General features: G+C 39.5%; 1 protein-coding gene across 1 annotated transcript in view; it reads left to right on the top strand.

Moving 5' to 3' along the window:
* The window catches only part of LOC132121714 (alpha-tectorin-like), a 67,317-nt gene that overhangs the window by 16,319 nt on the left and 25,208 nt on the right, over window positions 1–25,790 (top strand). The window contains 3 exon segments of the mRNA XM_059531435.1: window positions 6,292–6,387; window positions 9,082–9,269; window positions 9,271–9,463. Coding sequence (XP_059387418.1) covers window positions 6,292–6,387; window positions 9,082–9,269; window positions 9,271–9,463 — 477 coding nt within the window.

Raw genomic sequence — 25,790 nt, 5'->3', positions numbered from 1 at the left:
ATACCATTCCTACTTTTCCTCATTTTAACCTGCTATTTACCTTGCATGCTGTTTCCCATTTACTTTTATTTTTACATTTACTTTAGGATTTAGCTTTGAGTTGTTTGAGTTGCATTAAAGTATGTATTTCTGTATTTGTTTTATAATTTTGTTAGTTTGCACATCTAAAAATCTCCATCTTACAGCCCTTGCCAGCATCCCTCCAGTGGTCTTTAATTAATTAAATGTAAACATTATCAAACAACATTAACATAAATGATTTACAAACATAATTAACTAACACATTATTAAACTAATAGGCATTAATATTTCCTGTCACATGTTAAAGTACAGCTACTTATCAAATCAAACTTGTCATCATTCCATCTACATTCACATTTTTTTTGAAATGCAGCTGCACACAAGGAAACGATCAGTTCAAATATCAAATCTTCACATTACAAGAAAAACTGGTTTACGACATTGCAAAATTTCTTCTGGTTCCAGTAATTATCCACCCAACGTTATTAATAAAGGCACTGGTAAGTGTGAGATTGTGCAGATCATCATCACTGTATTCAGCTGAGTTTGCTCTGCAGCAGCATTTGAACTCAGGTAAAGTTATTTCTCTTCTTTTCATCACATTGGGCTCTAATAACAAGATCATTGGCTTTTGACTGATTAAAATTATTTCACAAAATGTTACTTTTATGTAAATATTTATGAACATTATGATTTAAGTAGTTTTTACTTATCTGCACAATACACCACCCCCACAGACTAAATAAATTAATTAATCAATTAAATATAACCAAATAAATATAACCAAATGTTTTGTGTGTGTGTGTGTGTGTGTGTGTGTGTGTGTTGTATATTTGTATGCAGGTGCATGTGTCGTCCGTCATAATGAGGTTTCTGATCTCTCTGTGTGTGTCACTTCTGCTGCTGATTAATGGTAAGGGTTTCACAATCTGTCATGTGTATTAAAATAATACTGTTAGTATGTGCACTAATCTTTCTTAATATGAATTCATTATGTCGATATTGTGTATTTAACAGGTGAAATAATCAATGGACAATCTACAGGTACAATAATGTTTTACCTTATTACATCACTTTTTTCCAATCCTTTGCTGTCCTTTACAAATATAAAAATAAAAGAAGCATAAAATGTTTAATTCTGTGAAAAAAAAAACTACTATTATTGTATTCAAAAAGTGCACAAATTCCAAACACTTGCTTGTTTTGTGTCAGGTCCATTTTATTTTATTCATGTATGTAGATTCAAAAGACCTTCAGTGATTAACATATTCATAATTGTAATAATAACTGTGTTTTTTACTTAACCATGCTAATTTAAGGCATTTTGAGAATAATTAGTTATACTGAATGTGAGTGTGTATACACTCTCTCTCTCTCTCTCTCTCTCACACACACACACACACACACACACACACACACACATATATGGATTAATTAAATAATAAATGATTTAATAAATAAATATTCATGTGTTTTAGACAAAAAAATATCTTCATGTCGAAAAAGTTTTACAGAAAAAAGATTTACAGGCTCATACGACAATAGTATATCCCAATTCTACACTTATTTCCCATAATTTAGATTCACATCTGTGACTTTCTGTAGTAATTGATAATTTATACAGCATACCGTGTATGTTAATATGTGTTACAATATAGAATTGGAATAGTCTTCCATTATTCATGATATCGAAAAATTTAATATTTGCCAAGATACAGATGCCACTAATTTGTTGATTTATGTCTATATTTAATTTTTATTAAAGTACTACAGTATATATCAAGATGGCTCAGAGTGAACTAGGATACAAACTCAAATCCCAGGTTTTTTTTCATACTTTTTTTTTTTTTTTTTTAGAAATGAGTTGAAGTCCTTGAAAGCAGCTTTATATGCATGCAGATAGTGAAGTGGTAATGATGAACAGGTGAAGTGGGTGGAGTAACAGGTGAGATGATTCATGATTGATAGCAGAACAGTAACACCAGACTTCACCTGCTGGACAGAGCAGGAACAGCAGGACCTGAAAACAGAGTGAATCATAGTAGACATGATAGCTATACATTTACATCTTAGTAAATTAGAATGTCGTGGAAAAGTTCATTTATTTCAGTAGTTTAACTCAAATTGTAAATAGATTCAGTGCACACAGACTGAAGTGGTTTAACTCTTTGGCTATTTTAAGTGTGATGATTTTGGCTCACATTTAACAAAAAATCAACAATTCAACAACAAATCTAAAAGAAAAATTGAATATGGTGAGATGCCAATCAGCTAATCAAAACACCTGCAAAGGTTTCCTGAGCCTTCAAAGGCTTCACTAGGCTACACAATCATGGGGAAGACTGCTGATCTGACAGTTGTCTAGAAGACAATCATTGACACCCTTCACAAGGAATGGACTGAGGCTGGGGTCAAGGCATCAAGAGCCACCACACATAGACGTGTCAAAGAATTTGGCTACAGTTGTTGTATTCCTCTTGTTAAGCCACTCCTGAACCACAGACAACATCAGAGGGGTCTTACCTGGGCTAAGGAGAGGAACTGGACTGTTGCTCAGTGGTCCAAAGTCCTCTTTTTCAGATGAGAGCAAGTTTTGTATTTCATTTGGAAATCAAGGTCCTAGAGTCTGGAGGAAGAGTGGAGAAGCTCATAGCCCAAGTTGCTTGAAGTCCAGTGTTAAGTTTCCACAGTCTGAGATGATTTGGGGTGCAATGTCATCTTCTGGTTTTGGTCCAATGCGTTTTTTGAAAACCAAAGTCACTGCACCCGTTTACCAAGAAATTTTGAAGCACTTCATGCTTCCTTCTGCTGACCAGCTTTTTGAAGATGCTGATTTCATTTTCCAGCTGGATTTGGCACCTGCCCACACTGCCAAAAGCACCAAAAGTTGGTTAAATGACCATGGTGTTGGTGTGCTTGACTGGCCAGCAAACTCACCAGACCACTCCCCGCCCCACTCGTTACAATGAAGTATTCTAATTTGTTGAATTGGTGGGTTTTTGTTAAATGTGAGCCAAAATCATCACAATTAAGAGAACCAAAGACTAAAACTACTTTAGTCAGTGTGCATTGCATTTATGCACATAAATTTCAGTTCAATTTGATTTGAATTACTGAAATAAATGAACTTTTTCACGACATTGTAATTTGTTGAGATGCACCTGTAATCACATTTTTAAGAAAAAAAAAAAATGTTGTTACGAATTATATATATCTGAACACACCATAAACAATACATTTGCATTTTTTTAAGGTGTCATATATATGTATAATAAATAAACTAACTAATATATATAAATAAACTAACACATTTCTTGAAGTTGCAGTTAGTTTTATATAATCCCTCCATCGTGTACTATGCCAATATCGCTTCTTGTCATAAAGACTGTTTGTCACATAGTGAGTATGTATCATCACAGGGTTGTCCTTTTTTTATGTCATTGACTCATTATTCTCTCAGAATCTACAACTATCAGCTCTGATCCCTGCTATGATTATAACATACTTGATGAATACTGGAGAGACATACGGCAAGGCCAAAGCTATGGACATGATGACACTCTTGTTGAATGGAGTGGCTGGTATCGGCTGTATCTGAATGGCGAAAGTGCACAGATGTCTGAGTGGTGTGTGACTTATGCGGGATGTGGTGGTGAAACTGGACTGTATCTCGGTGGATCTCATCCAATACCTGAGGATGGAGTGGTGACCCGTGAAGTTTTGGGAACTTATGTGGGGTGGGGGTATTCCAATCGGTGTGGAGCCTACAATTCCACATCTATCCAAGTCAAAGCCTGTCCAGGAGATTATTATGTCTATAAATTTGTCAAACCCATCATATCAGCCCCTGGACCTGCTACATACTGTGCAGGTGAAACTCTCTTTTGTGTTTTTTTTTTTTTTTTTTTTTAAATCCCAGCATCAAGAGTAAATTAAACATGTTTTAACAGTTAAACATGGTTTAGCCATTTAGAAACAGTGGAGTGCATTCATTAAACATTCTGTAGGCTTCTTTGTAATTCTCCCCACCCTCTCATTGCACTTCACTAACTGTAGCTGTCATGTTAGTTGTAACACAATTACTCAAAGTTTCAACTGTCAGCGTGTCTTGCCATGTTATTTATATTAAAATTATAAAGTTACTTCATAATGAATATCATAATTGACCCGTCCTCATGAAATAATGTCATTATGTTTTGCAATGTAATACTCTAAATTGCCTTCAATGTACAGTAAATATAGTATTTTAACAGTACTTTTCCGAACTCCATGACAGTTGCTTTCAGTAGCATCAGCAGTGATCCCTGCTACAACTATGAGTCTCTGGATCGTCCCTGGAGAGCCAACAATGCAAGTGGAGATAACGTTTGTGATGAACGTTTCTCCTGGAATGGCTGGTACCGGCTTTTCTACTATGGAATGAACATCCAGATGTCAGAGACCTGTGTTAGTTCATACAGCTGTAATGTACACATCAATCTGTGGCTCAATGGTCCTCACCCTCAGATAGAGGATGGAGTGGTGACCAGAGAGGTCTGTGGTCATTATTGGAGTGGCTGCTGTGATTACAACACAAAACCCATCAGAGTGAAAGCGTGTCCAGGAAATTACTATGTCTATGAATTTGTGAACCCACAATTTGGGTGTTCAGGATACTGCACAGGTACCTTCCTTTTTAACACTTTACAAAGTCTTTTCTAACTTTTTAAATGATCTCAGTCATATCTTGACATGTCTTTGTAGATGTCAGCACTATTTCACAGGTGGCTTCTACAGTAAGCCCAGATACAGTCACTGGAACCAGCATCACCTTGAGTAAGTTATATAAAATATTTTATTTAAAAAATGTATTTATGGTAACACTTGAGTTTTTAACACTATACATGAACACTATTAACTAGTTGGTTATTAGCATGCATATTACTAGCATATTGGCTGTTTGTTAGTAAGGCATGACCATTTTCTAGACCCCTTAACCCTACCCTATACCTTAACATAACTACTACAACAACTAAACAGGTCTCCTACTCACTATCAGTAAGAAGCAATTAGGAGTTTATTGAGGGAAAACTCATAGTTAAGTTAATACAGAACATGTTCCCTAATCTAAATCTTATTTTGCAATGAAAGTGGCATCTTTTATGCATAAACTTGTAGCTTCACTATTACACTGTCATGACATGAATGAATTATGAGTCTCATGACGTTTACTATATTTAATGGTTAAGATTTGCACTTCCTCATTGAAATATACAGTAACTTGCTTGTTTTGATATCTCAATAACAGATAATGACCCGTGTGAAAGCTACAATGTACTCAACAACTACTGGAGAAGCACACTCAATTACTGGTCTACGTATGGATACATCTCTGATCACGATGACACTCGTGTAGAATGGGACGGCTGGTATCGACTCTTCATAGATGGATCAAGTGCTCAGATGCCTGAGTGGTGTTTTTATTACATGTCATGTGGAGGTTTTAGTTCTCTGTGGCTTGGTGGCTCTCATCCTCGACCAGAAGATGGAGTTGTTACTCGTGAAATTTATGGTTCTTATTATGATCAGTGCAGTCACTACAGATCTGAACCAATCCAAGTCAAAGCTTGTCCTGGAGATTATTATGTCTACAAATTTACCAGACCAACTATTTCAATTCCAGCTCCTGTATATTGTGCAGGTATGTCCATTCATTATTTTTAATTATTACTTATATAGAGGTTTTCATATTATTAACTTGAATAGTTATAATATGCAGTATGTAATACTTATTTTTTTTAACAGTACCTTTCACCACCCCAAGTGTGGATCCCTGCTATAGCTACAGCAGTCTGGATGAGCCTTGGAGAGCCACAAGTAACCCTTACAATTACAACCATAACATGTGTGATTATAATGTGGAGTGGAATGGCTGGTACAGGATGTTCTACAATGGTCAGAATACTCAGATGCCAGAATCATGTGTTAATCAAGGCATGTGTGGGACGCAATACCCACTGTGGCTCAATGACTCTCACCCAGACCTGGAAGATGGAGTGGTCATCCGTCAGGTCTGTGCTTCCACATGGAGTGGTTGCTGTGGTTACACATCCCACCCTATAAGAGTCAAAGCCTGTCCTGGAAATTACTATGTTTATGAGTTTGTCAAGCCAATGTTTTGTTCAGCTTTCTGTGTAGGTAAGTATTTACTCATATGTTATAGTCAATAGACATTTATATTCCTAGGTTTTGTTTAAAATTGATTGATATTAATATAAAAAATGTTCTTAGTACCAGAAGCCTCAAACCAGTCCACCCCATCAGTATCTACAACAACAGAGAGAATCCCACCCATAGAATCCATTACTCCACCAATCACAACCACTGGTAAAGTATTGTCTTGACTCCTTTATAAAACCTCATCAGCAATGTTCCCTCTAATTTTTTTGTCCTTGCTGAGCAAAACTTCAGGACATTTCAGCCACCTGAGCAAAGACATTCTTTATACCAAGTACTTTTATGTTCTTTATACAGCACACACACACATAAAAAGTGTGTAACTTTTAACTGTAATGTGCTACTTTTATTTGATATGACCCTTGATGAAACTTAATGCACATTTAAGGTTACATGGGAATTTGTTGTTACATGAGAATGCTGTTACCAGAACATAAGCTCTATTAAAAAAAATAAAAAATAATAATAATAAAAAATAAATCTAAAGCAGAGCAGTTCAATTCTTTATTCCCAGGGAATAAAGAATTGTTCAATTCAATTCCTGTGGCTCGGTGGTAGAGCATTGTGTTAGCACTACAAAAGATTGTGGATTCAAATCCCAGGGAACACACATTTAGAGTTTAGAGTAGTAGAATTTGCACATTACTACAGCTGTGTGTGACTCTAAATGTCTGAGATTATTTACCGTTCTGGGCTCATCATCCACTATTTCCACCATTTAAGCAAGCCACTCTTCTGTAAAACATGATGATGTTTTATTTCACATGTCATTTGTTTGCATTGGCTCATGGTGTTGAGATATTTCGTCCGCGACCATTAACAGATTAGTTCACTTAAGAATTTAAATTTCTTCATAATTTACTTACTCCCACTTACATCCAAGATGTCCATGTAGTTCTTTCTTCTGTCACAAAGATATTAAGTTTTTTGAGGAAAACATTACTTTTTAAATATGAGCAGGGCTTGGTTGTTTTTAATATAAGAAGTTCTATTTATATCAAATATAAAAGCCCTTTCACACCAAAAAGTGTAATGAATAAACCTCAGGCTGAAGGAAAAATAAATTCACGTCTGTACAGTAGAACACAGGAGAAGAAGGTTCAAAACTCTTCAGCAATAAAAAAAAAAAACAATGAAGCACAATTGTTAGTTTATCTAAAGTCATTTTTTAATTATTAGTGTGGTTGAACTGGATCATTAAAGGTCAGCAGCAAAGACACTGTTAATAAAATGGGAATAGATACATTTGTGTTATTTAATATATTTAGTTATTGCAGGTTTGCGTCATATTCTGAGTTTGCATTTCACTGTTTTGATTAATTTTGATGAATACTAAATCTGTTTTGTTTTGCACACATTTAGTCTAGAACTACAGTAACATCATGTTCACACAGCGCACACAACGCCTCCATACTTCCGATTTCTCCCAATATGGGAACAGGAGGCTTGTCAGTCAAAAAATGGGAATACAAAGTAACTGGCATTACTTTTTTGAAAAAGTAACTCAGATATTTTCTTGTAAATTAAAAAGTAATGCGTTACTTTACTAGTTACTTGAAAAAAGTAATCTGATTACGTAACTTGCATTACTTGTAATGCATTACCCCCAACACTGTTTAGAAGTACCGACCCATTGTTTAAAAGTGAACATGCAAAGAAGTTCAAAAATCCTTTACAATAATAATAATAAAAAAAGTGTAGATGTACAGTAATGTAGAATGATTTAGAATGATTTTTAAGTTGGAGGAGAAAATGAGATGGGAGTTTTTCAATATACCCTAACTCTCATCAACCGGAATGCGCAGAGTTAATGCAGAGCTAGACAAAAGGAGCCTTTGAGGTTAAAAAGTATATATATATATATATATATTTCTTATTCCTCATCTGGGATTGTGTAGAAAGCTTTGAAGCTGCACTGAATCAGCCATTTGGATCTTCCACCCAGTGAACCCCACTGAAGTCCACTATATAGAGAAAAACCCTGGAATGTTTTCCTCAAAAACTTAATTTCTTTTCGTCCGAAGAAAGAAATATGTACATCTTGGATGACATGGGGGTGAAAAAATTGTTAGGAAATTTTAATTCAGAAGGCAACTACTTTGGCCCATCATGCAGGAAGAGCGAGACACTGGTTTGTATGTGTGTATTTTGAACGACAGTGTATGTACTATGTATATAGGTGAGCAGTTTAGATCAAAAAATGTCGTAAACCGTATTCAACTGGTTCTATCTCTATAACGACACCAACTCTATAGCGATATGCCTGAGCACTGCTATTATTTTGCATTCACTAGAATTCAATCAAATGCTTTCTCAGCTCATGCCACAATGTGAGAAGTGCGCAGCTGCACACACGCAGAGCTTAGAGGGAAAATTGCTCATGAGTATCTTTTTGCACATATTTTCATTATTAAAATGTAGTAAATTTATAGCTAAATGAACCTTTCCAGAAAATATGATTAAAAATCACATAGACATAAGCAATATTGCTCACATGACTACACAATATTAATGGAAAGGAAAGGGCAGCAGCTGTCTAAAGACTCTTTTATGTACATTTAATCGACATTTTAAATACTTAGCTAAATAATCGATAAACGATAATAAATAAATAAACGATCTCCCGTTTCAGGTAAATTCATTGTGGACATTAAACATTAAACTCACATAGGATAGTACATGACATACAATAAAATACCTCATACATCTCCTGTATAGGTCATTTTGCTTCCCAACTTACAATTTTTGGAGCAGTAAATACGAGTTGTGTAAGTTTCCAATGAAAAAGTAAATGATATTCATTCAGTCAGCAAAATGTATTTTTCTAATATTTTTTAACACCAGCTCCCCCTGTTGACCCCTGCTACAACTACAATGTCCTGGATGACCTGTGGAGATCCACCAACAATCAACATTCCTCTCAAATAATGTGTGACTATTGGGTCAGCTGGAGCGGCTGGTACCGTCTCTTCATTCAGGGTCAGAGCGTTCAGATGCCAGACACATGTGTTGAGGAGTATAGTTGTGGCACTGTATGCTCCACTGTGGCTGAACGGAGGACATCCAACAGTTGAGGATGGAGTGGTCACTCGAGATGTCTGCGGTCACTGGGACAATAACTGCTGCTATGTCCAATCCAATCCCATTAAAGTCAAAGCCTGTCCAGGAGGGTATTATGTCTATGAGTTTGTGAGTCCAACTACATGCAATTTGGCATACTGTGCAGGTAAATATATATACACATGTTCTCTCAGTTTTTGTAAGAGATTATTGTTTTCATGTAATATTCTTTTTTTTTTTTTCAGATGCAAGGAACATAAACATTACCTCTACTACGGTAATGCCAGAGACTACCACAACAATAGAAACTTCAGCTGAAACTACACTGCCTGGTAATACAATGTGTTGTATAACAATCTGGAGGATTATTGTTTTATATGAGCAGATCAGATCCATGTTATATGTTATGACACTTTTAAAAGAATTTAACACAGATCACCATGTGAACTCAAGTCAGGATCTGCTGCTGATAGTTGGAGTGATGAGTCCAAGATTCTATGACTACTTAGAAAAGGAGGCACTGTGTGTGATTGATAAAACCTTTTAACAAATTGCTAAAGAAATGTTTGTAGTTACACTAAATGTACTGTAGGGTGCAGAAGGTGCAAGTGTGATTTTTTTAGTATCCACTATGCCAAACACCTGGACTAATATTATTAATATTAAAAAGGGAAAAAGATTCATTTAATTCATTATAAAATATCTTAAAATGAGACCAAGAGCAATAATCAGTCGAGGGTCCAGAATGTTTAGTAGAAGTATATATGGAAATGTAACAGCTTTTCTCTGCAACACTCAGTTCTAATAACATTTCTTTCTGTTGGTGGAGTAAAATGTAAAGCTGAGAATTGGTTGATTATGACTTGTGGGTTACTAAGCAGTGCTTATGTTTAAATTTACATTTTTTGCACTTAATTGATGCTATTTTACAAAACAACTTCTTCTCCTAGTTAATGGGAATCCCTGTTCTGAACTCAACTGCTCTGATGATGAAAGGTGCGGGATGAAAAATGGTGTTTACGGATGTTTGTGTAAAAAGGACCAGCACAGACAACAACAACATCATGACTCTTTCGGTTGGTATCAGTCCACAACTAAATGTAAAAAAATACAGTGTTTTCCAGTCAATAATTACCTTAACTTTTTCTCTCAGATTTCTCAGAAAGCTGTGAAAGCAGCTCTGGCTCCATGTCTGTGTCTCGCTGTCAGCTCTTTGAGGCTGGTTTTCCAGCTGACGTCTTACACCTCAATGATCCCAGCTGCAGAGGAACAGTCCGGAATGGCAGAGTGGAATTCCATTTTGATAATGATGAACACATCTGTGGTACAAATCTTCTGGTAGGACTTACAGTACTATGTAAAATCAATGCAAATAGCCATCCCAAATATGTGTAGTGCATCACAGAACCAGAAGAGTTAGATTTGAGCATCAGCTGAGTCTCTCAGAGACTTGAGACTCTGTGAAGTCTCTAGAGTGGATTGATTGGGCCTTTTCTTTTGTTACAGATTGATTCTTTGGAGGGCCCAAACAGACCACCCTATAGACTAATCAGAGTCTCAAAAATATTCAGTGGGGAAGGGTGTACATGACCTGGGCAAAAAAAGAAAAAAAAGAAAATTGTGCCCGCATTATCCACCATTATTATGTAACCCAGCATTATTTCACTTGATTGCATTTATAAATTTTGCCCACAGGCCAACGGCACCCACTTCATCTACAGTAACTGTATTCTGGGGACACCGAGGTCAGAAGGTCTCATCAGCAGAGAGAAAATCCTCAAGCTTTCTTTCAGCTGTGCTTATCCTCAAACACAAACACTTTCCATGAATGTGGAAATCAATCCACTGGAGAGGTGCGAATCAAATACACATTTTAGCTGTACTATTCTATTAAAGGAGAAGTTCACCAAAATTGAATTTTTCTCATCATGTTGTTCTAGTTCTCATGTCTTTATTTATTCTGTGGAATTTTGATGGTCACACTTTTCAATGCAGTTAATCATCTTGAGGACTTGTAAGAAAGCACCTCAGATGCATTATAAAAGTGGTCTATATGAATGAATAATTTTGAGAATAAGATCAGATGAACAAATTGCTTCCAATTAGGACATCATTTCTTTTCTATTGAACTCTCATGAACATGCCAAAGAGAATATTTTAGGTGTCAAAATTTTCTTTGAAATATGATGAAGGTTTTTGTGTGAATAAATCTTTTAAGCAGAAAAATTAATGTAAAAAAAAAAGTTAATAGGATAATATTTTTTAAATCAAGAATATATATTTTACCCTTAAAACAGTAATTTTAAAACTGATCTGTCTATTATTTCAACAGCATTGTGCACAAGACTCTTCCCGCTGGAGAAGGCAGATATCAGGTTCGGATGATTCCATATGAGGATGATGAGTTTACTCGGCCCTTCACTGGTAGAGTGGATGCAGAGCTGGACCAGAAGATGAATGTGGAAGTTCGTGTCGAGGGGGTTGACAGCCGTCAGTTTGCTCTGGTGATGGACACGTGTTGGGCTACACCTGTGAATGATCCTGATTACAGTCTCCGCTGGGATCTCATCCTCACAGAGTAAAGCTGTGCTGTTTTAGGATTACCTGTGAAACTTTGATTTTGATTTGATTTGTTAATTGTCATTGTTAAAATTCTCAGGTGTCCCAACCCAATTGATGACACAGTGGAGCTGCTGCAGAACGGCGTCTCGACATCCAGCCGTTTCTCCTTCAGGATGTTCATCTTCACTGCAAACTCCACTAAACTTTACCTGCACTGCGCTGTTCACCTGTGCCTTCTGTCAAGCAATCGCTGCTCAACGGTGAGTTTAAAAGTTGATCAAACACTAAATAGCATCAGACAATCTTCACCTTTAATGTTTATGGTGCTGAGGTTAAACTACTTGTTTTGGCCACCCTCAGCTGGACACTTTGTGCGCTACTGTTTCATGTTTTCTGTGGCTGTTCTTCTTTTTTCTCTTTTAGGACTGTAACTCTGAACACCACTGGAGAGAGCGCAGGTCTCTGGACTTCCTTGACAGTGCTTCCATATCCCTGGGTCCTCTGATGTTGTCTGAAGGCAACACAGGTGAACATTTCATTTATCTTAATTATTTGTAAATTAAGGTTAATAATTTATTTCATAAATACATTTCACTGCATTATATTCCCTGTTCACAGATAAGTGGATCCCAGAGCAAGTGAAGGCATCTGAGGCTTCTCATCTGTGTGCTTCTCTGATGCTGTTACTTGCTCCTCTGATGAGTTTCCTGACCCTTTTTTAGTTTATTTCCATAAAATGTTTTACATTTTACAAGTATATTGTCTAGTTCCATAATAAAGATGCAGCAAGCAATTTTTGCCAAATTATGTTTATATTTGAAAGCACCAAAACAAACATGCTCATACCCCAAAAGGATCTCGCCCCTATTTCGATAACTCCACTCCACACGTTTGTTCACAACCCTGCCAGGGACAATGGCAGGCTGCGCACTGCTCCAGGTGTGTGCGTGTCTGTGCACTTTGGATGGGATAAATGCAAAGCACTAATTCTGAATATGGGTTACCAAACTTGGCTGTGTGTCATGTCACTTTCACTTGAGTTTCTCCACCACTGGAAACCTGTTCCAATATTTACGTGGCTCACATCTCTTGCCTGATTGTAATTCTTCTTTTTAATGTTTTGTTCCTCTTTTTTTTATCTTTCATCTCCCGCTATCTATAGTCAGTCTGCTAATATCCATCCTGAGCACTCTCTTCTCCATATCATTACTAGACACAATCCTTACTGCTGATTGGCTGTGAGTGTGTTTTGGGAAAAACCGACTGTGGTCAAAACCGATTTTCAAAAATGCATCTTTAATGTGGAACTGATGATACACTCATTGTGGGTTTCTACATAGTTCTTTATATCATAAGTGTGTTAATTTGACTTAATAAAATAATTATTAAAACTTCTATCATTCTATTTTACTTGAGGGGATGTGCTGATAACAAATACAATCATATTTTTGATTATTGAAATCATGCAAAAACATTTATAGGGCCATTTCTTTTCTGCAGTTCCTCTTCAAATTCTGTAACTAAGTAGTTCCAAAAAAAAAAATGCTTGTCAAAAGGACTGAAACTGAATTATACAATATTGTGATGGTAGAATATTTTGATTTATTTCCTTACATTATGTTTACTATTTTATTCTGCCATTTATACTGGGACATAAACAATAGGGAGATGATCATGCAGTCTGGATAACTCAAAATATAAATAAGAAGAAAAAATAAATATATTTGAAGATTAAAACAAAATGAGTTTTAACTTTGTAAGAGTTTCCTCAGTAAAAGTAAGATAAAGATTAAAGACCAGGATGTTATCTTTGTGCTGCTATGTTTGCAGCCGTTTTCCATAGTGATTCTATAATAGTTTGCATGAGAAGAGTCTTGCTATTAAACGCTCCTTTCTAAAGCTTTTGAAGAATGTTGCAGCACTGGTTGAATTATTCTTTCTCTAAAGGTAAGGTTAGGTGAGGATCAGCCGCTAGCTAGATTTAAAGGTTTTATTTATTGTTCTAGTTTGTAAAGAAGGTGAAGAGAAAGTGAAATTGAGCAGTTGTTAGGGCAGAGTGCATTCAGTGTGACACAAATATCTAGGTTAGTTCATATCTGTACAGTCCTCTGGCACTCTTCTTTAATATTCCAATATCTTACTAAAGCCCCTGTAAATCCATCCCTGATAATTTTATATGTACTGTATGCTGCAAAAATGTTATATTTCAATTTAAATAATGTTGACTGCATTTCTGCAACATTCAGGTGCTGCAATGCATTTGTCTTAATGCTGATATGTATCTTTTAATACACATATTTGGAATATACAACAAACAAGTACAATTCAAGTCTTTATTTATAAGATTGTTAAATTTAATCATAAGCAATCAGCAGAGCTGTCAATCATCAATGACCAGATTGTGTAACTTATGTTCTTGCCAAACGTGTCATCATGATAAATATGAACTTAAGCATGAAGTATGAGCTGCTGTTGTATAGTTTAAACACATAAAAGTAGTGATTGTGTTACTCTTGGTTTCTGAGGATTAACCTGCTGGTCATGCTGGAGATTCTTTGACCAGGTGTGGCATAGTACACTATAGCCAATATACTAACTAGTTGTTACTAACTAGTATACAACTAAGTTGTTAGGTTTTTGGAAAAGGATGGTAATATGATACACCATGATACACCAGTTAATGTGTCAGATGCACTTTAGCCAAAAAATTATTTCATTTTGCATTCATTTACAAACAGCATACTTATAATGAACATTTGGATAAAATTGTCTTAATTTCAGTTCACTAAGAAAGTATTGTTTGTTTAGTGGAAATGCTTCCTCTGTAGTGAGCATCTCTATGAGATCTGTGCTTCAGTCAGAACCAACAGGTATGATCAGCTTTTAATTATGTTCTGTTTTTTATGGGAGTATTTATATATTAATAAATATTTGGCCACTAATAATATTCAGTAACTGCAATTACTAGAATTTATCACAGATAATGCAGAATAAAAAACAAAACAAAAACAAAACACTGTTCTTGCTCACGTTGGACAGTCACGTACTGAAAGTACTTCTTGAGGAATCTTGATCAACTTGTCGCAAAATTTTCTGGAAAACAAAAATTCCACTTTCAGTGATTGACAACTGAGGTTCAGCGACTTGATAAAGAGAGATTGCATCGTCATTGTCTGATGGTTTTCTAAATGTCCTACAATGTAAAAGAATGACAATAAGCAACAATAAGCTATCCAGTTTGACTGAAGAAATGAGGAAACTTAAAAAAAACAAAAAAAAAATGTTTTGCCAAGTTTGTTGCTGCAGCATATTTAGTACAATGTAGCAGTCAATTTTTAAATTCTGCACACTTGCAAGTTTCCTATTAAGTTTACTGCTTTTAATAAATAATAGGCCTATGTATTATATTACGCTGCTTCATAAGAAATTATGCAATGATTTACTTCATTTGTTTAAAATGTATTAGTGTATCGTCTCAAGAAGGTAATAATAACAGTAAAAGTATATTAATAAATGCTGTAAATGTATTGTTTTTTTTTTTGTTAAAAAATTACAAACAAATTGAAGCTTACAGCTGCCAAAAAATCCTGACAAGCATCGCAGATTTGAAAAAAGGTAAAATTAGTAAAATTAACAGTGGCACATTGATCATTTAATTTATCATCCCTAATATATTTTTTTAATTCCTTAGTCTGTACATCTTTTCTAAGGAGACATTACTGTCAGGCCACATTATTGTGATTCACATGGTTTGTGAGATGTGGGTTTTTGAATGATATAATAAAATGTGCAGTGGATGAATGTAGAACAGTCCTAAACAGTGTAATTCTGCACCTGAATATAGTGTTCACTTCCCTCAGTTCTCCAAGACTAGACTTTATTCTGCAGACTTGATTTTACTTTAAATTAAATGATTGATTGATTGATTGATTGAATGATTGAAATTTATTTATTTATTTTTGCTTTGGGGAAGTGCAAACATTTGCCTGTTTTGCCTAATTCTGTTTATTTTATGTTGTGTTTATAAATCAGATTTCATGGATATTTGATGCTTCTTCTCTTTGTTTTTCCCTTTATCCAAATATTAAATAAACATTCATTTGTCCAATGTTATCCTACTACTTAGCATGTTGTTTCTCAGCTGCTTTTAAGACATTAGTTAATTTTTGGGTTTATGTTTGAGTTTTTAGTTCCTTTAAAAATATGTAACTCTTTGTGTTAAAATTTTAAAATGTTATACTTTTGCACCTCTAAAAATCTCGATCTTACAGCCACTGCCTGCATCCTTTCAGTGGTTTTTAATTAATAAAACATATACATTATTAACAATCATTATCACGGTTAAACATGATTCACAATCAGAATTATAACATTATTAAATTAATTGGCATTCATCTTTTCAGTCACCTTTAGCTCACTCATTGGTGATTTTATATTACTCTTTTTGTAAAGCAGCTTTGGATAAAAAAAGAAAAATGAAATCAAACTGACTTGCCATCATTCCATCTACATTTAGATCTTTTAAAGCACAGAGTGAAAGAATGTGTTTGTGAATGCTGGTGGAAACAAGGAAACAATCAGTTCAAATAACAAATCTTCATGTTACATGAAAAACTGGTTTAAGACATTGTTGAGAAATTACTTCTGGTTCCAGTAAAGGTCCACCCACATGTATTAATAAAGGCACTGATGAGATCCTGAGAGCTGGAGATCATCATCCGCTGCTGAAGAGAGAATCTCTCTGAGTTTGCTCTGCAGCAGCATTTGACCTCAGGTAAAGTTATTTATCTAAATTTCATCACATTGGGCTCAAAAGACTAAGGAGCTACTTTGAAAAAAAAATATGTTTGTTTATTTAGTCATTTCTTTATAATAGTTAATTACCTTTTAGTAAAAATTCCTTTAAAAAAATCTTAAATCTAAAAGAATATAATATTCTTATACTATATAATTAATATAAGAATATAAAAAACGTGCATTTGTTGTAAATGTGTGTGCAGGTGCAGGAGCTGCCATTCGTCACAATGAGGTTTCTGATCTCTCTGTGTGTGTCACTACTGCTGCTGATCAATGGTGAGAGTTTTATCATCTGTCATGTGCTTTAGAATAATTAGTAGGTGAACTGAGTTTTTCCCTAATATTAATTAATTATGTTTGTATTGTGTATTTAACAGGTGAAATAATCAATGGAGAAACAGGTACCTGTACAATAATTCTTTACTTTACAACTTATTTTTCCATCTGTTGCTTTCCTTTACAAATGTAAAAATTAAAGAAGTATAAAAGGAATAATTGAACTAGATTACCTATTGATATGAATTCTCATATTTTAACATTTTTTCTTCTTACACTTAGAAAAGCTTTCATTATTTTTGTAAATTTGTGTTAAATAGACCAAATAAAAATGGTTTTTTTTTTTGTCAATTGTAACATGCATTCCAAATGCTGTGGTCAGTCTATTTTATGATGCATTTCGTTTCAGCAGACCACTACGGAAGTTCTAAGCGGCCTTGCTTTATAATTTTTCTCGTTATCTCGCCATAACGAAAGTCGTTTTCTCATTATAACTAATTAATTTTCTCTAAGAAGTTTACAAAACTGCACCAGCAGGTGGCACTATAGACCTGAGTATAACTGATGGGGTGTTGTAGCTACACTGTTCGCTTTACTGTACGCGGACCTTCCTCGCGATCGCTATAATTTGTGCAGTCTTGTTCATTACTGACATTTAATTAATTCATAAATGTTAGATGCTTGAATCAATATGATTATATTGTGTATTAAGTTCTTGCTAGATGCATGAGCTTCACCGACGCGTTCTGTGTCATAAAATAACTGTTGACGTCACTGTATTCTGTTTGCACCTATTCTTTATTTGTGCTTCTTTTAGGCACATGATTAGGTAGTTAATAAGCGGAAATGTTCTGTGTATCTACAGTAGGACAGGATTTAACGAAGTAGGCTATTTGTGATGTGCTTCTTTTCCTTATTATTAATTTTTATTGTTAACCATATTGATGAGAAATGTGATGTATATGTAAAATCCATAGACTAATTTAATTCAGTTTTGTTCTATAATGTTGTGATCGTTTTTATTCTGCACACACACATACACTGCACAACGCTCTTTTCAAACAGAAGCTTAACCTTACGAAAAATAACCATGGTTCCTCTTCAGGAACTCGAGCTGCATCGAAGCGCTTTGGGGAACGCGTTCAGCGTACGCGACTCTGAATATCGTGTGTAATCAGTCCAATGGAAGGGCGTGACGTCACCGACGTGGTGACGTAAGCGACCAGGAAGCTATAAAAGCACGTGCCACGCAACTGGCGTCAGCTTCGCGTCTTTCAGCAAGCGCTCTGTGTGTGAATGTCATTTGTCCGTCTTGTGAGTCTTATTTACTGTTGTCTGTCCAGTTAAAAGAGCTCCTTGACATGCCAAAAAGCAAGGCGAAAGTTAAGCACTCAGATGCCGATTCCAAATCGCGTTATAGGCTGTGTGTTCCTCCCTGCCCGAGATATATAACGGGTGGGGATACACACAACCTGTGCATGGTTTGCCTGGATTCGAAGCACGCTGAGTCGGCTCTCGAGGGGGCCGACTGCCCGCACTGTGAGCGAATGTCGGTGCGGCTGCTTCGTTCCCGGAGGGCCCTCTTCGAGGAGGGGGCCTTCGCCAGCGTTCCCCGCGGTGCTGGTCCCGCTTCTGCCGAGGCAGAACGGCGGCTGCACTCGTGGGGTTCGCAAGTCGATCTGGTAGAGGGAATGGAGACGGGCCAGTCCCTATCTCCTTCCACTTCTGCCAGATCCGGCACCCAATCCCTAGAGTCGGAAGCACGCACAGCGGTTCCTTCCACTCAGGGTGAGGGATCGACGCTCCGCCTCTCTTCCTCCGAGGAGGTCAATGTGGAGTCGCTCGATAGTGATTCGCCACCCCACTCGCTACAGTATGAGGAGCTCTTAGAGGTGGTTACTCGCGCGCTGGCCAAATTAAGTATCGATTGGCCCGCCGAAAAGTCTACCGAACCGCAGAGAAGCAAGCTGGATGAACGCTTCCTGCGCGCGAGTCAGCCACCTCCCAGCCGGGGCCTTCCATTCTTTCCCGACCTGCATGATGAGATCGCCAGGTCGTGGAAACGTCCATTCTCGGCCCGCCTCTACATCCCCTTGTCTGATTACTACGGAAATGTAGTGGGGATGGGAGAGCACGGTTATAGAGCGATGCCCCGGGTGGAACAGACGCTTGCGAGCTATCTGTCCCCTGGCGCGGCATCGTCTCTGAAGGCCCCGGCATTGCCCTCAAAGCCACTAAGAACAACTTCGGCTTTGGTGGGCAAAGGGTATGCGGCTGCAGGTCAGGCTGGTGCGTGTCTGCACACCATGGCGGTGTTACAGGCGTACCAGGCCGACCTGCTCAAGGAGCTAGACGAGGGAGAGGAGATCAAGTCCCATGATATTTCTGAATTAAGAAGGACCGCTGATCTCTCCCTCCGCGCCACCAAGGAGACCGCCCGAGCGATTGGGCGGTCCATGGCAGCTATGGTGGCCGCGGAGAGGCACTTATGGTTGACCCTGTCCGATATGAAAGAACGGGACAGGGTCTGCCTCATGGACGCCCCGATCCAGCCGACTGGCCTGTTCGGCGACGCAGTTAATTCTATCGTCGACAGGTTCCAGGAGGCCCGCAAACAGGCGGCGGCGTTCCATAAGTTCCTCCCTCGTCGCTCCCTCGGGGCATCTGGGAAGGAGATGCCCCAGCCGCACCCTAGCTCCTCACACCGCGAGGCCCAGAAACAGAGCGTCGCCTCTCGTGCTCCTCCGCATCGGGAACGAGAGTCTCAGCGACGCTCTAGGCCGAGGTCTTCTAAGCCCAAATTAGATTTAAGGGCGGTTATCGAAGCTAAGAAGTCCTCGGCCAAGAAACCCTGACGCCAATGGCCCGGGGTTTCAGAGGGCAGCCTCCGCTGGGGTAGAACGGTACACACCGCAGTCCACGGTGCCCGTCCCACCTCAGTGCCCTCTAGGGGTCGTTCTGCCAACCCTGCCAGTGCTCCAGGGCGCAGCGGCCCCGGGCGAGCATCATTCTCAGTATCCTCCGCCCGTGCGTGTAGCGGGGCTGGGACGCTCGCCGCCCCTGCGGGGGTCTCTTACACCAGAGGTCAGTCTCGAGAGACTGATTCCCTTAGTAGATTATTTAGCAGCGTGGAAACTACTGCCAAATGTATCTCGTTGGGTCCTGCATATAGTAGAGAAAGGCTACCGCATTCAGTTCGGCTCCGTGCCGCCTATATTCAACGGGGTCGTTCACACGATAGTGGGCCCCGGGCAGGGTCTGGTTATGGAACAGGAAGTGAAAACCCTATTAGAGAAGGGGGCCATCGAGGTGGTCCCTCCTCAGGACAGGGAGTCCGGATTTTACAGCCGGTATTTCATAGTTCCAAAGAAGGATGGGGGGCTGCGTCCGATTATAGACTTGAGGGTCTTAAATCGTTCAGTTATGAGACTGAAGTTCAGAATGCTCACAATCAAGCATGTTGTTGCTCAGATCAGGTCCGAGGACTGGTTTGTCACGATAGATCTCAAAGACGCATATTTTCATATCTCCATCCTTCCTCAACACAGGAAGTTTCTGAGGTTCGCTTTCGGGGGCGAAGCCTACCAATATCGAGTACTTCCCTTTGGCCTCGCACTCTCACCCCGCACGTTCACAAAGTGTGTAGATGCGGCTCTGGCCCCCCTGCGCACGCAGGGCATCCGCATTCTCAATTATATCGACGATTGGTTGATTTTAGCTCAGTCAGAGCAGATTGCGGTTCGACATCGAGATGTCGTTCTCGCACATATGGGGGAGCTGGGTTTGAGACTGAACGCCAAGAAGAGTGTACTTTCTCCGGCTCAGAGAACCACCTATCTAGGCGTAGTATGGGATTCGACCGCGATGCAGGGACGATTGTCCCCTGCTCGTATCGAGTCGATCCTCATCTCAGTCAAGAGAGTCAGAGAAGGCCAGTCACTCACTGTCAAACAATTTCAGAGATTGTTGGGTCTGATGGCAGCTGCGTCCAACGTGATACCTCTTGGCCTGCTGTACATGAGACCCCTACAGTGGTGGCTCAAGACCAAGGGATTTTCCCCGAGGGGCAATCCGCTTCGCACTATCAAGGTCACGCGGCGCTGCCTCCGTGCCTTAGACATGTGGAAGAAACCTTGGTTCTTGAATCAGGGCCCGGTGCTGGGAGCTCCTTGTCGCCATGTGACACTAGCGACGGACACGTCCCTCACCGGCTGGGGTGCGGTCATGAGTGGCCACCCTGCCCGTGGTCTGTGGAGCGATCGCCATCTAACGTGGCATATCAATTGTCTAGAAATGCTAGCAGTTTATCGTGCACTGAAGCACTTCCTCCCAGACCTGAGAGGTCACCATGTGTTGGTGCGCACCGACAACACATCAGTGGTTTCTTACATCAACCACTAGGGCGGTCTGCGTTCGCGCCCTTTGTACAAGCTGGCGCACCAGATCCTGGTGTGGTCCCAGAACAAACTCCTCTCATTAAGAGCAGTATATATTCCTGGGAAGTTAAATATGGGAGCAGACATACTATCGAGGCAGGGGCCGAGGCCCGGGGAATGGAGACTTCACCCACGGGTGGTAGATCAGATATGGAGAGTGTTTGGCAGGGCTCAAGTAGACCTTTTTGCGACTCAGGAGACGTCACAATGTCCCCTCTGGTTCTCTCTAGTTCATCCAGCTCCTCTGGGACTGGACGCTATGGTACAGACCTGGCCAAGGCTTCGTCTGTACGCTTTTCCCCCTATCGCTCTGCTTCCGGGAGTTCTGGCGAGAGTATGCCGGGACGGGGTCCGTCTGTTATTAGTAGCCCCGTTCTGGCCGGGCCGAGTATGGTTCTCTGATCTAGTCTCGCTCCTCGACGGCTCTCCGTGGGAGATACCGATCAGGACAGACCTACTCTCACAGGCGCAGGGCACGATAATTCACCCTCGCCCGGAGTTGTGGAAGCTGTGGGTGTGGCCCCTGTGGGGGCACAACTGGTAGCAGCTGGTCTCTCAACTGAGGTTGTGGAGACCCTACTCCAATCCAGAGCTCCCTCTACGAGGAAACTGTACGCCCTGAAGTGGAAGCTTTTCACTTCATGGTGCAGAGACCGCCAGCTAGACCCAGCAAACTGCCCAGTTGGTACAGTTCTGGAGTTTCTACAGGCTAGGCTCTCTGCAGGGTTGACCCACTCTACTCTGAAGGTCTACGTGGCGGCCATTGCGGCCTACCACACCCTTCTCGACGGTCAGTCTCTGGGAAGACACCCCCTAGTTACACGTTTCCTCCACGGTGCACTGAGGCTGAGACCTCCAGTACGGTCCCGTATTCCCCCGTGGGACTTGGTTGTGGTGTTAGAGGCTATGTGCAAACCCCCATTTGAACCTATTCAAGATATCTCAGACAGACATCTCACACTTAAAACCTCTTTTCTGTTGGCTATTACCTCTCTGCGGAGAGTAGGAGATCTTCAGGCCCTCTCGGTGGCCCCTTCTTATCTTGAGTTTGCACCAGGCATGACTAAAGCGTTCATATACCCTCGAGCGGGATATGTTCCCAAGGTTCCCTCTGTTACACCACGACCTGTAGTGCTGCAGGCCTTCTGTCCTCCTCCCTTTCGGGAGCCCGACCAGGCGAAGCTAAACTGTATGTGTCCGGTTCGAGCACTGGACGCATACGTCCACAGAGCTGCCCTGTGGAGAAAAACTGACCAATTGCTTGCGTGCTACGGTCCCCCCAAGAGGGGTTCTCCTGCTTCTAAGCAGACAATTAGTCATTGGATAGTCGAGGCTATCAACGTCACCTATGAGTCCTCTGGTCGTCCCCCGCTGTCGGGAGCCAAGGCTCACTCTACTCGGGGTATGGCGGCCTCTTAGGCCTTCATAGCAGGTGTATCCATACTGGACATCTGCAACGCTGCGGGGTGGTCCACGCCCTCTACATTTGTTAGGTTCTATGGCCTAGATATGCCAGTCATTCCAGGCGCTTCTGTCCTCCTGTCCTGAGCTGTGGTCTTCGGATACACACCAGGCAGGGGTTTGGTAGTCTGGCGGCGTTAGGACTCGTTCCCCAAAGCGCTTTGACGCAGCTCGAGTTCCTGAAGAGGAACGTCTCTAGGTTACGTATGTAACCCTAGTTCCTCGAGGGAACGAGACGCTGCGTCTCGGAGCCATACCCCCGGCACCCCTGCCGGCGCTTGCTGGTACTCGAAGCTGATGCCAGCTGTGTGGCACGTGCTTTTATAGCTTCCTGGTCGCTTACGTCACCACGTCGGTGACGTCACGCCCTTCCATTGGACTGATTACACACGATATTCAGAGTCGCGTACGCTGAACGCGTTCCCCAAAGCGCTTCGACGCAGCGTCTCGTTCCCTCGAGGAACTAGGGTTACATACGTAACCTAGAGACGTTTTATTATAGTAAAACTGTAGTAACCCATGTTTTTTTTGGCGTGTTGACTACCATTTGTATAACCACAGATTTACTACAAATACCATGGTTAAACCATGGTTAATATAGCAAAACCATGGTTAATTTGTGGTTACCATGGTTTAACTATAGTAACCATGGTTTTTTGGTTTTATTTGTAGTAAAACCATGGTTAATTTTCGTAAGGGTTGTAACGCACATGATATCGGTCACAGCATATAATGACTACTAAAAATTACAAATTATATATAATTTTATTTCAAATAAATGGAAAATTAAAAGTGAGTTTAATCCAAGCAGCTCAAGATCTTCGAACAGTTCTGCATTCTTATGAAGGCACACTGTGTTCGCGGTGTTGCCATTTAAACATGTTAATTACAAAAACAAAACGTTTGGTGTACTGTCTCTGGAAAAATCAACAGTGATTGATTGAGCCTTTACTTATGTACAGTATTGTAGACGTTATTACCTAGGCGAAGCAAAATTTGCTGAAATATAGGCTTCAGTAAGAGCGCCTGCATGGTTGTCCATCAGATGCCTGTCAAAGTTGAGTTCGTTACTATAGCAACAGTAAAACTGTTATTCTCGAGGTCGGACAACCGGGACTTTTACTCCCATAATGCACTGCGCGCGCATAGCAACCGCGGCGAAGGGTAAAACAAACAAGCGCTCGCCATTAAGCAACACGAAGCGAAAGACAAACGAGCGCAGAGCTGTCGAGAAAACTGCCGAGAATCATGCCTAAAAACTGTTGTGTTGTTAGTTGCACAAACAACAGCGTAAATATCATTTTATATGATACCTAGCAAGGCAACTGAGCCAGACTGATAAGCAACAATGAAATGCACTAGTTGTGTGGGGAATAAGATACGTTTCTGCAGTTAGTCTATTTTTGCTTTTTTGAAAAAACTCCACTCCACTCCCTCACTGACACTGTACAAGCTGTGCCACTGACAGACTGAGCTCATTACAGCCATTGTGTAACACAGTGCTTTTGAATAAACATCTTTTTTTTTTTTCTAAATGAACATAGTTAATGTAATCGATGCTTGATGGGTATTTAAACATGACTGCAAGTGTAGGACACATGGTATGTACACATGGTGTTCATACCAGGGGATTTGATGAGGTTTTTTGTATATGTCTGGACACTTGAGCCTGGGCCATGCCTTTGGGTTGTTCTCCCAGGACTCAGCTGGATGTCGATAGGGACAAGATTGTAACGTTAAACCTACAAGCGACAGCTTTCTGTGGTACCTGGTCAATGCAGGCGCAAGTAGACTTTCTATATATTGATAAGACATCCTGTAATAGAAGAAAGATCTGTATTTGTATAGCTGCTAGCGCCTTTCACATACATGTAATGTTAGCTAACGTTAGTCACAAAGCGCTTTACATGAGTGTTTTATTACATTCACTTCACTTCTCACCACCGACATACATTCGCATACACAGATATCATTCATCATTAATACAAAGTAGTCCGTTAGTATCCATAACTGACATAATCCACAACAAAACTTCTGTGAATAGATACCTTTTTGATTTTCCTCGGGCTTTGCCTTGATTGCCTTCAGTTTGTTTTACCCTTCAAACACGGCGGCGGCTTGTTGCTATGCAGGTCACATGATTTGTGACGTAACGCCGACCAAGAGAATGTCGTTATAACGAGAAAACAAGCTTTCGTTATGTCGAGATAATGAGAAAAATAAGTCGTTATAACGAGAAAATGACTCTCGTTATGTCGAGATAACGAGAAAATTAAGTCGTTATAACGAGAAAACAAAAAGTAAAAAAATTATAATGCATGGCCGCTTAGAACTTCCGTAGACCACCAATAATTAACAGTTGTCATAATTACAATAATAATCATATATATTTACATAACCATCCAAACTGTCAGGCTTTTTTGGGACAATTTTTTTTAAAGAATCACTTATAGGAAAAATAAATATTGACTAGCCTATATGATGTGATTTAGAAAACAGTACAAAAATATTATGTTTGGTCAGGTTTGACTTATTAGACAATTTTATTTCTCACAATTGCGATCTTATTTCTCATAATTCCAACTTTACATCTCACAACTATGAGATTCTTTAGTAACTGACAATTTATACAGTATCTATTAATATGTGTTACAATTTAGAAATGAAATGGTCTTCCAGTGTATTTCACTGTATTAAAGTACTATTTATCAGGAAGACTCAGATGCAGACTCAAATGTCAGGTTTGCTAAAGACATTTATAGAAATGCATTGAAGTCAAACTCAGACAAGAAATCACATTAAAGAATAAACAAACTAATAAGGTTGGAAAGATGTGGCTGATCAATACTGAAGAAAGCAGGTAAATATGCATGTAGATAATGAGATGATGAACAGGTGAAGTGGGTGGAGCAACAGGTGAGATGATCCGTGATTGACAGCAGAACAGTAACACCAGACTTC

This window comes from Carassius carassius, chromosome 39, assembly GCF_963082965.1.
Source record: "Carassius carassius chromosome 39, fCarCar2.1, whole genome shotgun sequence".
Lineage (NCBI taxonomy): Eukaryota > Metazoa > Chordata > Actinopteri > Cypriniformes > Cyprinidae > Carassius > Carassius carassius.
The sequence above is the reverse complement of the archived record's forward strand: the minus strand, read 5'-3'. Positions and strand labels throughout refer to the sequence as shown.